This window comes from Geospiza fortis, unplaced genomic scaffold, assembly GCF_000277835.1.
Source record: "Geospiza fortis unplaced genomic scaffold, GeoFor_1.0 scaffold10, whole genome shotgun sequence".
Lineage (NCBI taxonomy): Eukaryota > Metazoa > Chordata > Aves > Passeriformes > Thraupidae > Geospiza > Geospiza fortis.
This window is the reverse complement of record NW_005054326.1, coordinates 5,727,038-5,739,551: the sequence shown is the minus strand read 5'-3', so window position 1 is coordinate 5,739,551 and position 12,514 is coordinate 5,727,038. Positions and strand designations below refer to the sequence as shown.

The 12,514-nt window shown below is 42.5% G+C and overlaps 1 protein-coding gene across 1 annotated transcript in view; it reads left to right on the top strand.

Moving 5' to 3' along the window:
- TMTC1 (transmembrane O-mannosyltransferase targeting cadherins 1) overlaps window positions 1-12,514 on the top strand; it is a 143,913-nt gene that overhangs the window by 61,911 nt on the left and 69,488 nt on the right. Inside the window, exon 9 of the mRNA XM_014307034.2 lies at window positions 7,320-7,509. Coding sequence (XP_014162509.2) covers window positions 7,320-7,509 — 190 coding nt within the window. The remainder of the gene's footprint in view (window positions 1-7,319; window positions 7,510-12,514) is intronic.

The following is a 12,514-nucleotide window of genomic DNA, read 5'->3' as shown; positions in this document are numbered from 1 at the left end:
CTGCAATGGGTAAGCAATATTGCAGATAGAAAAACCAATCCCAAACCTCTGTTCAAACATTCTTGCTTGTATCAGACAGAATTTGAGGGAGAATGCAACTAGAAAGGTTTTGAGGGCTACCCAGCTTTATGTAAACAGTGTACCAAAAGTGCAGCTCCAGAGTCAGGAGGGTGTTGAGTGCAGGGCTGACATGCTTCAGATGTTTTGCACAATGTTTTTTTCTTCTGCCTTTCTCGAGGGGAAAGAAGTAGGAGGCCTCTGGATAAACAGATTTTATTACCAATACTGTGGCAAGGCAAGGGAAAAATCCATTGTGCAGCATGTTTCAACCTGTGTGAAACAGATTGAATTTTACCTGTAATTTCTAATTAAAAGTCTGTTTTTTAAAAAAGCTTTGTCTTTGGGAGTCAAGTTACATTAATTTCTGCTGGCATTTGCCTTGTGATCTCTGGTGGCTGATCACCCTGGGCGTGAAGCAGGTTATTTGTGGTGCTTCCTTAAATAGTTAATGCATTTCTGCTAGGACTGCCTTGAGATAACATTGTCCTGTGCTTGAACTGTTCTCTCTGTAAGCTGGCTTTCTGTATTGCTTTGCTGTTTCAATCAGGTAAATGAGAATTCAGTGCTGCAGAAAGCTGAAGAAGTGCTTATACATAAAAACTGGCGCATAATCCTTTTCACCGAGATTTATGACTGTTTTCTGAGCATTGCATTTAATCATCCCAGTTGTAACTTCAAAGGCAATGAACTACCAAGAGGGAAACCATGGACCTGTGCTGGGAAAATGGGTCCCTGTGCCAGCCAGTTCTGCCAAGGAAATAGAAGTCAAGTGTAGCAACTACTTTGATATGGAGTTTTCATGGACCTTAGGCTAGAAAATAGCATTAAAATAGACCCCTGTGACATACCAGCTCTTAATCAGGCAGGCTGGCACACGCTGCCTGGGTGGTGAGGTTCTGCCTGGCTTGTCAGTGCTTTCTCTTGTGTGCTCAAAGGTGTTTAAGCTCAGCCCTATGTGTAATTCCTGCAGGCACCCAGCAGTCAGGGATCACTTCTAACAAAAGAGAGAACAGCAGTGTTGGTAAAAATTCCTGTCATGCCTACCCAGGGGCCAGACAGCCCAAACATTAAACATAAACTGTAGTCTTTATTCCAGTGGGTGCTGGGAGTTGGGGAAGGCCTGGCTGGAAGATGGTGCTCCAAAGCAAAGGCCACCCTGCAGAGAAGGTGGCGCTCCCAGAGCCACAGGAAAGATTTCAGCATCTCTCTCATCCAAGTGTTCTTGGTGTGATGGACAGACCCTGGCAGTGCTGCTCTGCGATTTGATAGGCATTTCAATGGGCTGTGGTGCTTGCTGCAAGTGCTGGTTACACAACAAGCCTTCCCTGCCAGAGTCTGTGTCTGAATTTGCTTTCTAAAATCCTTGTACACGGAAGGGGTAGAGAGTGGCCAGTCTGTGAGGCAAAGCAGCGTGCCCAGAACATGCCTTTGGCTCCCACCAGCACTGGGTGGGCAGTGCTCTTGGATACAGTGAGCCATTTCCAGAAACATTGCCCCAGCAGGTTTATGAGGTCTGGTTTTTAGTTTCTTGAGGATCTCCGAACCCTCCATCTGCTGTTTGCTCAGTGATCCTCTCCTGAAGCAATTGCCTGCTGCTGGGCTCTGCTGGTGAATTTGGGCTGCATGACTTGCTGCTGTTGGTGAGGAGCTGAGGGTCAGGTGTGATCACAAGGCATGTCCTCACCCACAGCACACTCAGAGGGAAAACACTGTGAGGTCAGTCCCAGGTTTTCCAGCGCTGAGATTCTGACAGGGGGCTTGGGTTTCACTGCAAACTCAAAGGCTGTTTTACATTCTCCTGGAGAATTTGGTATTTTTCAGATTCTTAGCCACAGAGTTGAAACAAGTGAGAGAGACAGAGTAAAGCTCTTCAGGCAGTGTAGCTGTAGAAGACAGCATGTCTGCTTTTCCCCATGTCCCTGGTGCACACAAGCCCACCTTCCAGAGGAGTTACCTGGCTGTTCACCAGGCTGCAGCTCTCTGTTTATCCCTATCTGCCTTTGCTACTCCTGTCCTCTACTGATTGGCAGCTCTTTTCCCTAAATGCAGAAGGTTTGATGAAAGGGAATACACAGATACTTTTGTATTTACAAGTATTTTCTGTCTAATACTCACATTTGGATGTTAAATGGAATTTGCCTGTCTGCTGCTTGTTTGTGTAGTTTACTCCCTATCTCTGAACGAGCTGGATAGACAGAGTGGGAATTTTTTTCTTCTCAGGCTCTGAAAAGAAAATGTTCAGGCTGACAATATACAGAGCAGAAAAATAAACTTGTGTGGGAAGGTGTGACGGGACTGGGAGTTCCCTAGGGGGAGTGTAAATATTACAATTTGAAGGCAATACCTGAAATATCACCACCTGCTTATAATTGCAGCCACATGTGTCCTAGGAGGGCATTATTGTGAACTGCCTTGTCGAACACACTTGGGTTTAGGGCTTTGTAAGAGGATGAAGAGAGCCTTGAGCTGAAATCAGTTCAGTTGTTAATACAAATGAGAAGCTCTTTTCCCTAATAAAAAAGCTCTTCTTACCCTTATAGTGAACTGAAATCTCCCTGAGTGCCTGGCAGTGTGCAGGTCATGTCAGAAGAGCACAACCACAGGTTCTGTGACTTCTGAAAGGGCAAAAACTGTATTCCTGCTTCTGTTTCACATCCCCACCTTTTTTCCCCCCATAAAGAAAGATCCTCCCCCTTTTTTTCCCCCAAGTACTAGTTAAGTGCAATTACTACCTGCTTTCTAGACAGGTCCATTTTCCCCCAACCAGGAGAATGGTTTGCCTCTGCTTTGCTAAAATCCCCAGTGCTGGGAGATGTTTCACTTGCAGGTGGGTACCCTGATGGGTCTTTGTGGGTAGGGCTGTCTGCCAAGGGATGGGATGGGCTGGCTCAGAACTGAGTGGCTGGTGGGTTTGCAGCACAGTATGCACTTAGAAAAAATAATATCACTGTTATATATACATGTAATCTATAAGATATATGTCTATAATAATATGTATAGTATACATATAATGCATATATAGATATATAATATACATATAATGCATATATATATATATATTTTATATATATATATAAAATCACTGTTATCTTATAGGCCCCCACTTTTCCATGCAGCTTTGGTGGGACATGGTCAGAGCTTTGTGATCCCTCTTGTAGCACGAGTTTAGAAAGAAACCCATAGTCCCTGGGTGCTGTGGGGAGAAAGCTTAAACTGCTCCAAAATCAGAAAAGACAGGAAACGCCTCACAAATGTCTATAAATCTTGTAATTTTTTTTACCTAGTCTCACATTCCCTGTGCTCTGATTGCCTGGGTTTGGCAGAGCTGAGATGAAGGCTTTTCCAAGCTCCTTGGTCTCTATTACAGCAATTCCTCAAGCATTTTCCTGTCATATTGTTATGGCTTTGAGTAGTACCCTTTTGCATTCATTTTTGCAGCAGAAACAATCAGTTCAGATAGTTGTTTTCTGCAACAAGTTCTAGATATGAATCATCCTGTATTTATCTCAAAGCATGCAACAGAACATTGAAACTAAAAAAAAAATGAAAGCTAAACAAACTGGATTGCCATGACTACACTGGCTACCTACAGGAGGAACTGTGTTTTTCTGAGCATGCCAGAGATGATGACAACTGAAAAGAACACTTGAAACCCACTGAAATGTGGATTTCCATGTTCATTTTGCAAATAAAAAAAATGCTGCAATGCAAATGCTGTTACCTGGCCTGGGGGAAAACTGTTTGCCAGTTAAGAGGCAGAATCTTCCAGTCACCTCACCTGTAATACCCTGATTTTCATGGGATTAACTGAGAGAGTGGTAGACAGGCAGGGCTTTTTCTCCCTTGGAATTCCAGCAGACACTAGAAGCAATATCAAGAAGATCATTAATTTAAAATGTAATTCACTCAGTCAACTAATTAGAAGAAAATACTCTTGTTGCCATTTGCAGGTAGGCTGCTGAAATGTAATTAGTTCCTGGAGTGATTTCAGAATCTTCAAGTCTTTTCAAAATTTGCAAATTAGTTCCTTGAGATGTTGGCTTTGGTAAGAGGTTTCTTCCAAACTTTCTCCTGTGTTTAGCTTTCTCCTTAGTCTTGTGATAGGAGAGCCACAGAGATGTGAAGGAATATCATATGCTTTTGAGAGCCATAAATAAAAACCAGCCCTGGATTGTCAGTAACTATTATTAGCATCTTGTTATTTTTCTGTTCCTAGTACACAGAATAGCGATAGTTTATAAATGCTTTATTTTGTACAGCCATCCATCATATTCAAGGACAGGCTACCAAAGCTGAAGGCATATCCAAACTTTTGCTTGACTCAGAGCCTGCTGAAGGCTTTGTTTGAATGCCTCCAGAAGTCAGGCAGTGCCTCCATGGCTCTCAGGTACCTGCTGAAGTCACATGCACCTTCAGAGAGGGATCTTGGGCTCTGCCAGGAGATGTGGCCCCAGGAGGGTGTCTGCAGAGGCCAGCCACACCTGACTGTACACTGGTGGTGATGATTGCCACAGGCTTTAAAACATTTCACTGCTGTTGGAAGAGAGTATTTAAGGGCTAATTGTTGCCATGGTGGAATGGAGCAATGGTTCTCCTTTGGGAGCTGCCTCTGGCAGCAAGCTGTGCATGGAAGACTGAAACCTCACAAGCACTTGGGAATAGACACTTGTTCACAAACCTGTCCTCGTCAGTCAGTGGCCTGGAGTTGTCTTCCCATCTTCAACAGCAGCTTGTCCTGCCTTTCCAGCAGAAATGCATTCACTCACACTGATCTGGCAACTCTGAATACCTCTGAAATTAAGTGGACTCAATTTGTTATGGCAGCAAACTGTTTATTTATTCTATGCTGTGTAAGGATCTATCAACTCCTGCCTTATCAGTGAAGTTGCAGAAAAGCAGCTAGTCTGTCCTTAACTGCAGTGCTGCAAAGATCCCAAATGTCATCTTGTTCCTTCCTACCCAGCAGCCCAGTCTGAGGAAGCAGGGGAGGGTTTTCTGGTGTGTGTTGTGGCTTGCATACAAACTTCTATGAATATTGTGATGCCTGTTGAAACTGTTAATATATGCCAAGGCATAAAAGGACACTCCCTCCAAAAACTAGGCTCTCCTAAAGCATCAAGTGCAAAACTAACTCAGTGCTTCTGGAAATCCTGTCAAATATACACACACATTGTAGTAACAATATCATATGCCATGACATTATCCAGATTCATCTGAAGAGACATGCTTTTGTTTTAACAATAAAGCCAGAAATGGATCTCAGTTTGGCTTTGAAGTAAGTAGCTGTAAATAAATGCTGGCAGCCTTTTCCGAGCTGATGTGTTGAGGGTGATGGAGAGGTGTGTTTTATTGTGGCTGAGCAGAGGTGGGTCAGGCCACACATAATGTCACGAGTGAGTGCCTTGGTGTGATTAAGTCTCAGAGGATTTTGTGTTGCTGTGTTTCTCTGTAATGTGTGCCAGAAGGGTTGGTGACTGGAAAGCACATTTGTTTCTTTAGAAAGAGTGAACAATCAAAACTTTAAGAATCATTTGAGCAAAATTAGGTTATGTTTTTGAGGGATGCTCTCTTAAATAGGAACTGGCTTTTTAATCGCTGCCTCTGTTAAGAGAAGATTGATTTTCTTTCTTTCCCTTTTGTTTAGTACCTCAGGGTGGGAAGGTGAGGAAAGTGCAGGGGATGGAAGAGAAGTGTATCAAATGGCTGAAAACCTTAAAAATGTGGGAATATTCCACTTCCCAGAATTGGGAGTTTACAAGGATCTGTGGGAAAATGAGAATGTGCCTCTGTGACTGTTTACAATGGCACATTCCAGCTCAGTAAGCCTCCTTGCTTTTGGGTCACTGTGCTGCTGGAGATTTGTTTTTTGGATGAGAAGAGAAACTGATACCCTCACTTTGTAGTTATTTAAGTATGTTTTCACAGAAATTCAGGGCCCAACACCCATCTGGGAGCTTCCTGCCTGGAGTCACACTTAGCTTCAGTGTCCTACCATTCTACCACAAATCTGATGTTGTAAGTGCTGTTGTAAGGGGCTCCATTTTTACCACAAAGGGACATGTTTGTAAGTGGCAAGTGAGACAATCCTCTGTCTACATGCCTTGACATTTCTGCCATCCTTTGTTACCATTTTAATAAACCTGCAAGGTACCATGGCAACTGGGTGTGATAACAGCTGCCGAAGCAGGCTCAGATGGAAGAAATCCTATGCAGGATGGAATGTAATTTTTTCCTTTTTTTGGTGCTGTGTACAATTTGGACTATTACATTTGCAAGCAAAGGATGGGTTTGTCTCTTTGAAGGCTGTCACAATTTTACTTGGTTGACTTCACAATTACTGGAATAATCAATCTACAGTCTCTTGTACTTAAAACTATTTTGACTTTAGATGCACTTTTTGGCAAGTAGATGCCAAGAAGCAAAAGCCTGGGGCAGAGAGGGATGTTGGTTTGATTTGGTTTTTTTCTTGTTTTCTTTAACCCAGTGGCACACATGCTGTTCTTTTTTAGTCCTTTGAAAGCCCTGCATACTTCCCAGAGGGGAACACTCTCCCCATTTCCATTCCCCATTAATTTCCTCTCTATTGAGAATAACAATTATTGAAGATTACAACAATTTGAAATCCCTACTTGCCCATCACTTCTGTGGCACATCTCATGCAATCTGGCCCCAGCCCTAAGGGACTGTGATGGGATCAGCTAAGAATCACTCTGCCCCTCCTTTCTTCTGTATTTTCTCCCTGTTCCTTGATTTGCAAAGAGAAAAGAGAGAAGTGTCTGACTTTAATCACTCCATGTTGTGCAGATAGAAGAAATCCTAAATTGTAAGTTAATTGTTATCCCAGCTAAAGGGATATTTTGTATTGCAGCAGTGACGCAGTGAAGTGTGTAAAAGTTCAATATATATGTATGTACCTGTGTAGTTATTAATTTATTGTTTAAACTGGCAGAAAGTCACTTCAAAAATCTAACATTCAAATGCGAGTTGAAGTTCTGTTAGTTTTCCAAAGGCTGGTGCATAGAAACCACGTAAGCATTGCTGATCTTATGTTATTTCTTCAAATGACCTGTTAAAGTGCCCCTCACCTATGGAAGCATCTCTGTTGACAGAGGGATGTGGTGCTGCCTGTTGGTGCAGCATTGTTGATTAGTTTTTTTTGTTGTTTCCTCCTCCCATGTGGTATGTGGTAAATGCCAAAGGAAGATGTTTCCTGTGCTGGCAGTCATTCCATGTATTACCTGACTTGTTTTCATTTGCAGGTTTTTAACTTATTCCTACCTTCTGGCCTTCAACGCGTGGCTGCTGCTGGCACCGATCACCCTGTGCTACGACTGGCAGGTCGGCAGCATCCCTTTGGTGGAGTCCCTCTGGGATGTCAGGAACTTGGCCACGGTGTTCCTGCTGTTGGTGATGACATTGCTCAGCCTACACTGCATTGCTGCATTCAAGGTAACACCAAAAGCTGTGCAATGCAACCCAAAAGAAAAGAAATAAAAAAGTCTATATTTTCCTAGTCTTCAGATGAGATGGTTGGTAAGCACATGTTTTCCTCTGGAATGCATTGGAGTGAGGTGAAAAATCATTCCAGTAATAACTAATGCAGGCAAGCTCAACTGATGAAAATGTCTCTCTAGCTGAATGTCTCAGTCTTTAATTGGTCTGATTTGAGGGCAGAACTTGGCCCAGACTCCCGCATTCAATTATTGTTAATGATCCAAACCCCACTGAAGTTTTTAAGCATCTCTGCCTCTCCCATAATCATTAAGCTTTTTGTCACTTACTTCAAACAGGACTGGGAACTGTCATTTGCAGAGCCTTTTGAAAATAAAATCGATTCCTCTATTTGCACTTTTGCTGTGCTTCTAAAACCTAAACATTGCATACATCTTGATGAGGAGATTTTTTTTGTCAGCAGAGTAATGGAATGTGGGAAATCGGAAATGACCTGGAAATTGTTCTCTAGCGTAAATAATACAGTTGGTAAGCCATACTTCCCAATTCAGCATTTCAGAGGTACCATTAATCATATTGCAGGAGTGAAAGTGAGGTTGTATAAGCCTTGTCAGAAGTCAGATATGCACTTCCATGGAAGGGTCTTTTTTGTGGATCATAGGGAGTTAGAAGCAGTTTCTCTTTCAGCTGAGTTGTGGAAGCTTCTTTAGGAGAGGTGTCAGTAGTCACTTTGGAAATAGTACAAAAGTTTCTCTTCCTTAAATGTGTGTATGGCTGAAAAGCATAGTTGAAGGGTGTCAGGCTTTTAGTACCTGTTATGCTAAAATGTACAGGTCATGTACATTTTCAGTCTACCCTGGCAGTCTTCCCTGTCCTCCTGATAAGAGACAGAAAATGAACCAAAACAGTTTGAGACTGCAGAGCTATTAATTTAGATAATACATTCACAGATGCTGTATGGCAAATATGGGAAAACACCCTATTAGGTATTCACCAGTTCTACCTGCAGGTTGTGCATCATCTCATATTCATCCTGCCTTCATTACTCACTGCTAGAAATATTCAGAACTGTTTGTATTAGACCTAATCCTGTTCTCAAGAAAGTTAAGGATAAAATTCTCATTAACTCAGTATTGAAGACTTCTGAAAAATCTTATTCCATGTTCATTGAAGTTTTGTTTGCTTTTTATTTCTTCTCCTGCTGTCAGAACTATATGTAGGATTAATACTGTTGGTTTTCTTGAAACAGATTTTATTGTATTTTTATTAACTTTTTTTAAAAAAACAATTCAGTCTGGATTTATGAATACCGCTGTTTAATTTGAAACTGCAAGTTGTAATTTTTTTGTGAGAAGTTCAGTTTTGCTCTTGACCACTGTTAATGTTCAACAATATGAATTTTGCCCTTTGGTCACTGAAATTTAGGCACTGAATTTGGGCTTTGAAATTCATCTTAAAGATTCCTTTGTGTTTATCCTTGAAAACCCCAAACACTGAATGAATTGGACCTAAAGTGATTTGCTTTGGTATCCAGACCAGCAAAACTAGAACCATCCTGGCAAAGTGCTCTCATGAGCACTTGCAGCCTCCAACAAACCTGCTGTGAGCATGGAGCTGGTGATGGTTCCTGGGATCACCTTGGATGTGTTTCCCTCAGCCTTTGGTATAGAGTCACAGAAGGGTTTGGTTGGAGGGGACCTCTAAGACCATGCAGTTCCAACCTCCCTGCCATGGGCAGGGACACCTTTCACCAGACCAGGTAGCTCAGAGCCCCATCCAACCTGGTCTTGAACACTTCGAGGGATGGAGCACATGTACATACATAATTAGAAGTATAATTGGAAATATTTTGCTTTTCGGGAAATTCTACATTTCTGGCGCTATTTTTTTGTTTTATTTTTAACAATTCCCACAATCTCTGAATTGTGGTACTGCCCTTCAGTGGTATGAAGATGGTTGTGTTGGGCTGAGTGGTATGAATTACCGAGGAAAGCAAACAGGAAGCATCACTTTTCCTGGAAATAAATGATGCCATTTGACTTCAAACAATCCCTTTTATAACAGGGAGAGGGGAGTTCAGGGCACATGAACTGCAGGCACAATTCATTGTATTGGGGTCTTAGGAAAGCATCTTTCCAAATGCAGTAGCAGTGGCCTTTTATAGGGCATTGCTTCCCCCAGGAAGGACCATCCTTCAGTCAAGCCCCAGACGAGCTATTACTCAGTGCTTTACAGCTTAGAGGCTGCACAAGATCTATCAGTTGATTTCTCACATTTGGTAAAGTGTAAGATGTTCTGCTTTCTTTTGGAAGCACACGGAACAGTCTTAGCAGCCATTTTTCTCTCCTTTTTCATTGCAAGGTCTCACCTGGAAGAGGTAGCTTGCAATTTCCTAAGGAATGACTGTAGAGTGAACAGGCATGCAGTCTGTGTGCCTCTCTCTCTAGAGTGTAGGTGTGCAGGGGTGAGAGAGAACAAAACCTCATATTCATTCTCAGTGGCACCACTGCTTTCCTTTCTGCAGCGCAGAGAATGGAAATGCTAGAAATTGTTTTGGCAGCAGTGAAGACATTGGTCCAGTGAACACTGAACTGATTTTCAGTGGCAAGAGGTGATGTGTGTGCATCCACAACACAGACTCACAGGAGACTCACAGAATGTTTTGTGTGGACTGTAATTGGAGAATGCATGGATTGGATTTCTGCCTTTGTTGTCGTTGAATTTTAAGCAGGGCTAATTTGTTGACGTTTGTGATTAGGGTAATAACTCCGTTGGGCATGTATGTGTGGTGCTGATAAAGGACATCTAAGGCACAAAGCTTTCTTGTTTCATTTTGTGAACGTTGTTATACCTCAGAACGAGAAGGAACAGTGGGAGATTTCTACCTGTGGGTGCTTTCTTTGGAACACGTCTGTTACTAGATGGGGATTTAGTGATGGAAACTGCAGAAACAAGAGAAAGCAGCTCTCCAGTTTGTTGGGAGAGAGAGGCCTCCCTTCTCATCCTGCTTGTGCACCTTCACTGTTGTCTTCCTCTTTACTTAATGAGGAGTTCAGTTAAAAAATTGGCTTTGTTTACTGGGTATAACTTCCATTCTCTGGGCTGTTTCTCTTGTGTAGTGTGAATCCCTCTCACTTACCAGCTGGAGAGCTTCCTGTGAACAGCTCCCCAAGCAGGACTTGTTCTGCTCAGCTCTTTGCAGTGAGTGTCCTCACACAGGCTTCAAGCAGTGTGCTGGGGATGTGACAAAGGCTGGGGGTGCTATTGAAAATGCCTGCACCCTGGAGGGATTTTAATAGTTGGGAAAAGAGGGATGACATTTATTTATTGTTCATTGTCAAAGATAGCCTTGGCTATGAGGAATGGTTGTGGTGTGACTTCCAGATGGATTACAGAGGTGCCAGGAAATGGATGAGGCATTCTCCCAGTGGATGTCAAGCATGCCAGTCACAAGGTCAGAAAAACAATCTGGTGCTTCAGAAGGCCACTGGGGTAGCCAAGGGCCCATGGCACTGCCTTTCTTTGCTGGAAGATACGGGGCGCACCTGGTGAACTGCAGGGAGGACAGTTCTTGGCATTATCATCAGGATGACAGTTATTTCTTTGACATGTCATAATAATTCAATGAGCATGAAAGGGAAGACCCTTCAGATGTTTGAAGCTCCACTCTGCATGGCATTTTTAGGTCGCTGCCTAATGAGCAGCTTGTCCCACAGTTTCAGCTGTGAATGTATGTGTGCAGAGCACGAGATGGATGGGATTCCATTTTCCCTGTGGTACCTGACATATGGAGGGCTGATAGTGGGAAAACTCGTGTGTGTAATGGGCTAATTCAGAGGGGTTATCTGGAAAACTGACTTCAAGCAGTGTCTTTTGCACCTGGGCACTCTGGGGGAGTGTGGGAGTGTATTGCACCTCATACTGACAGCCCTCACACATTTGTGCTCGTGACCAGCATTGTAAAGGTGCCTTCTGGTGGTTCTCAGCACCTTCTGCTCGTTCAGCGGGAGCACATAATGATGTGCAGCAGTTTGCTCATGTCCGAGGAGGGAATGCTACTAACGTGTCACATCAATTAAAAAAAATATATCTACATAATATACTATAATATATATAATATATAACTTTTTTAGAGAACGTGCTTGGCTGTTCTGTGTGATGTGGCTACATATGGTACAGGAAATTGTGATGGTTTTCAGGTTATATTCATGGCATGTGATGACATATGTAGTATCCTGATCTCTCATATGCTACAGTTGGTTGTTTTTTATTTCAGAGCTAATTTTAAAGGTGACGCTGCCTCTTTGAATTTCCCTGCATGGTGCTTCTTAGCCAAGACAAGGCATTTTATACCATATTGTGATGACTTTATTTCGTGCTGTAATTGGCATCATATTGCCATTTATCTGGTGGATTATATGTGTGGATAGCATCTGAGCATATTCTTCAGTGACTTTCAGACTAAATTTCTTGGCTGACAACGTTCAGTAGCATCCAGGAGAGGAATGCATTTGCATCTTCTCTTTGTGTGCATGTTTCTGTTGTTTCTGCTAGCACTCATTATGTGTATTTTGTCATGCTATTTACTCTACCCTGCACTCATGAGACCTTTGCCTCGTTTCCCAGGTTTGGCATTTCATTAATAAATCACAGCTTATGGACCTTTCTGGGGAGCAATTGCCTTTTCTAATATTCTACAGCAGTACCAGCATAGTTAGAAAGTATGCCTAGCAAAATTTATATGCCACAACACTTCCAGAACAATACCTGCTTCAAAGGCACAGCAAGGTGAATAAGGCTATTTATTGATGGAGTCTATCTGACGAGCTGGAAACCACAGTCATTTCCATAAAAGGTCCATTTAAAATAAATCCTGCTTTCATTTTCCTGAGGGCCACTTGAATTCCTTCCACATAGAGAGAAGGTCAGGACTGATGTTCTTAATCCTTTGCAGCGAGTTTTTTCCTGCGCTGCTTCTGTTGTTAATATTTGCTGCAGGGAG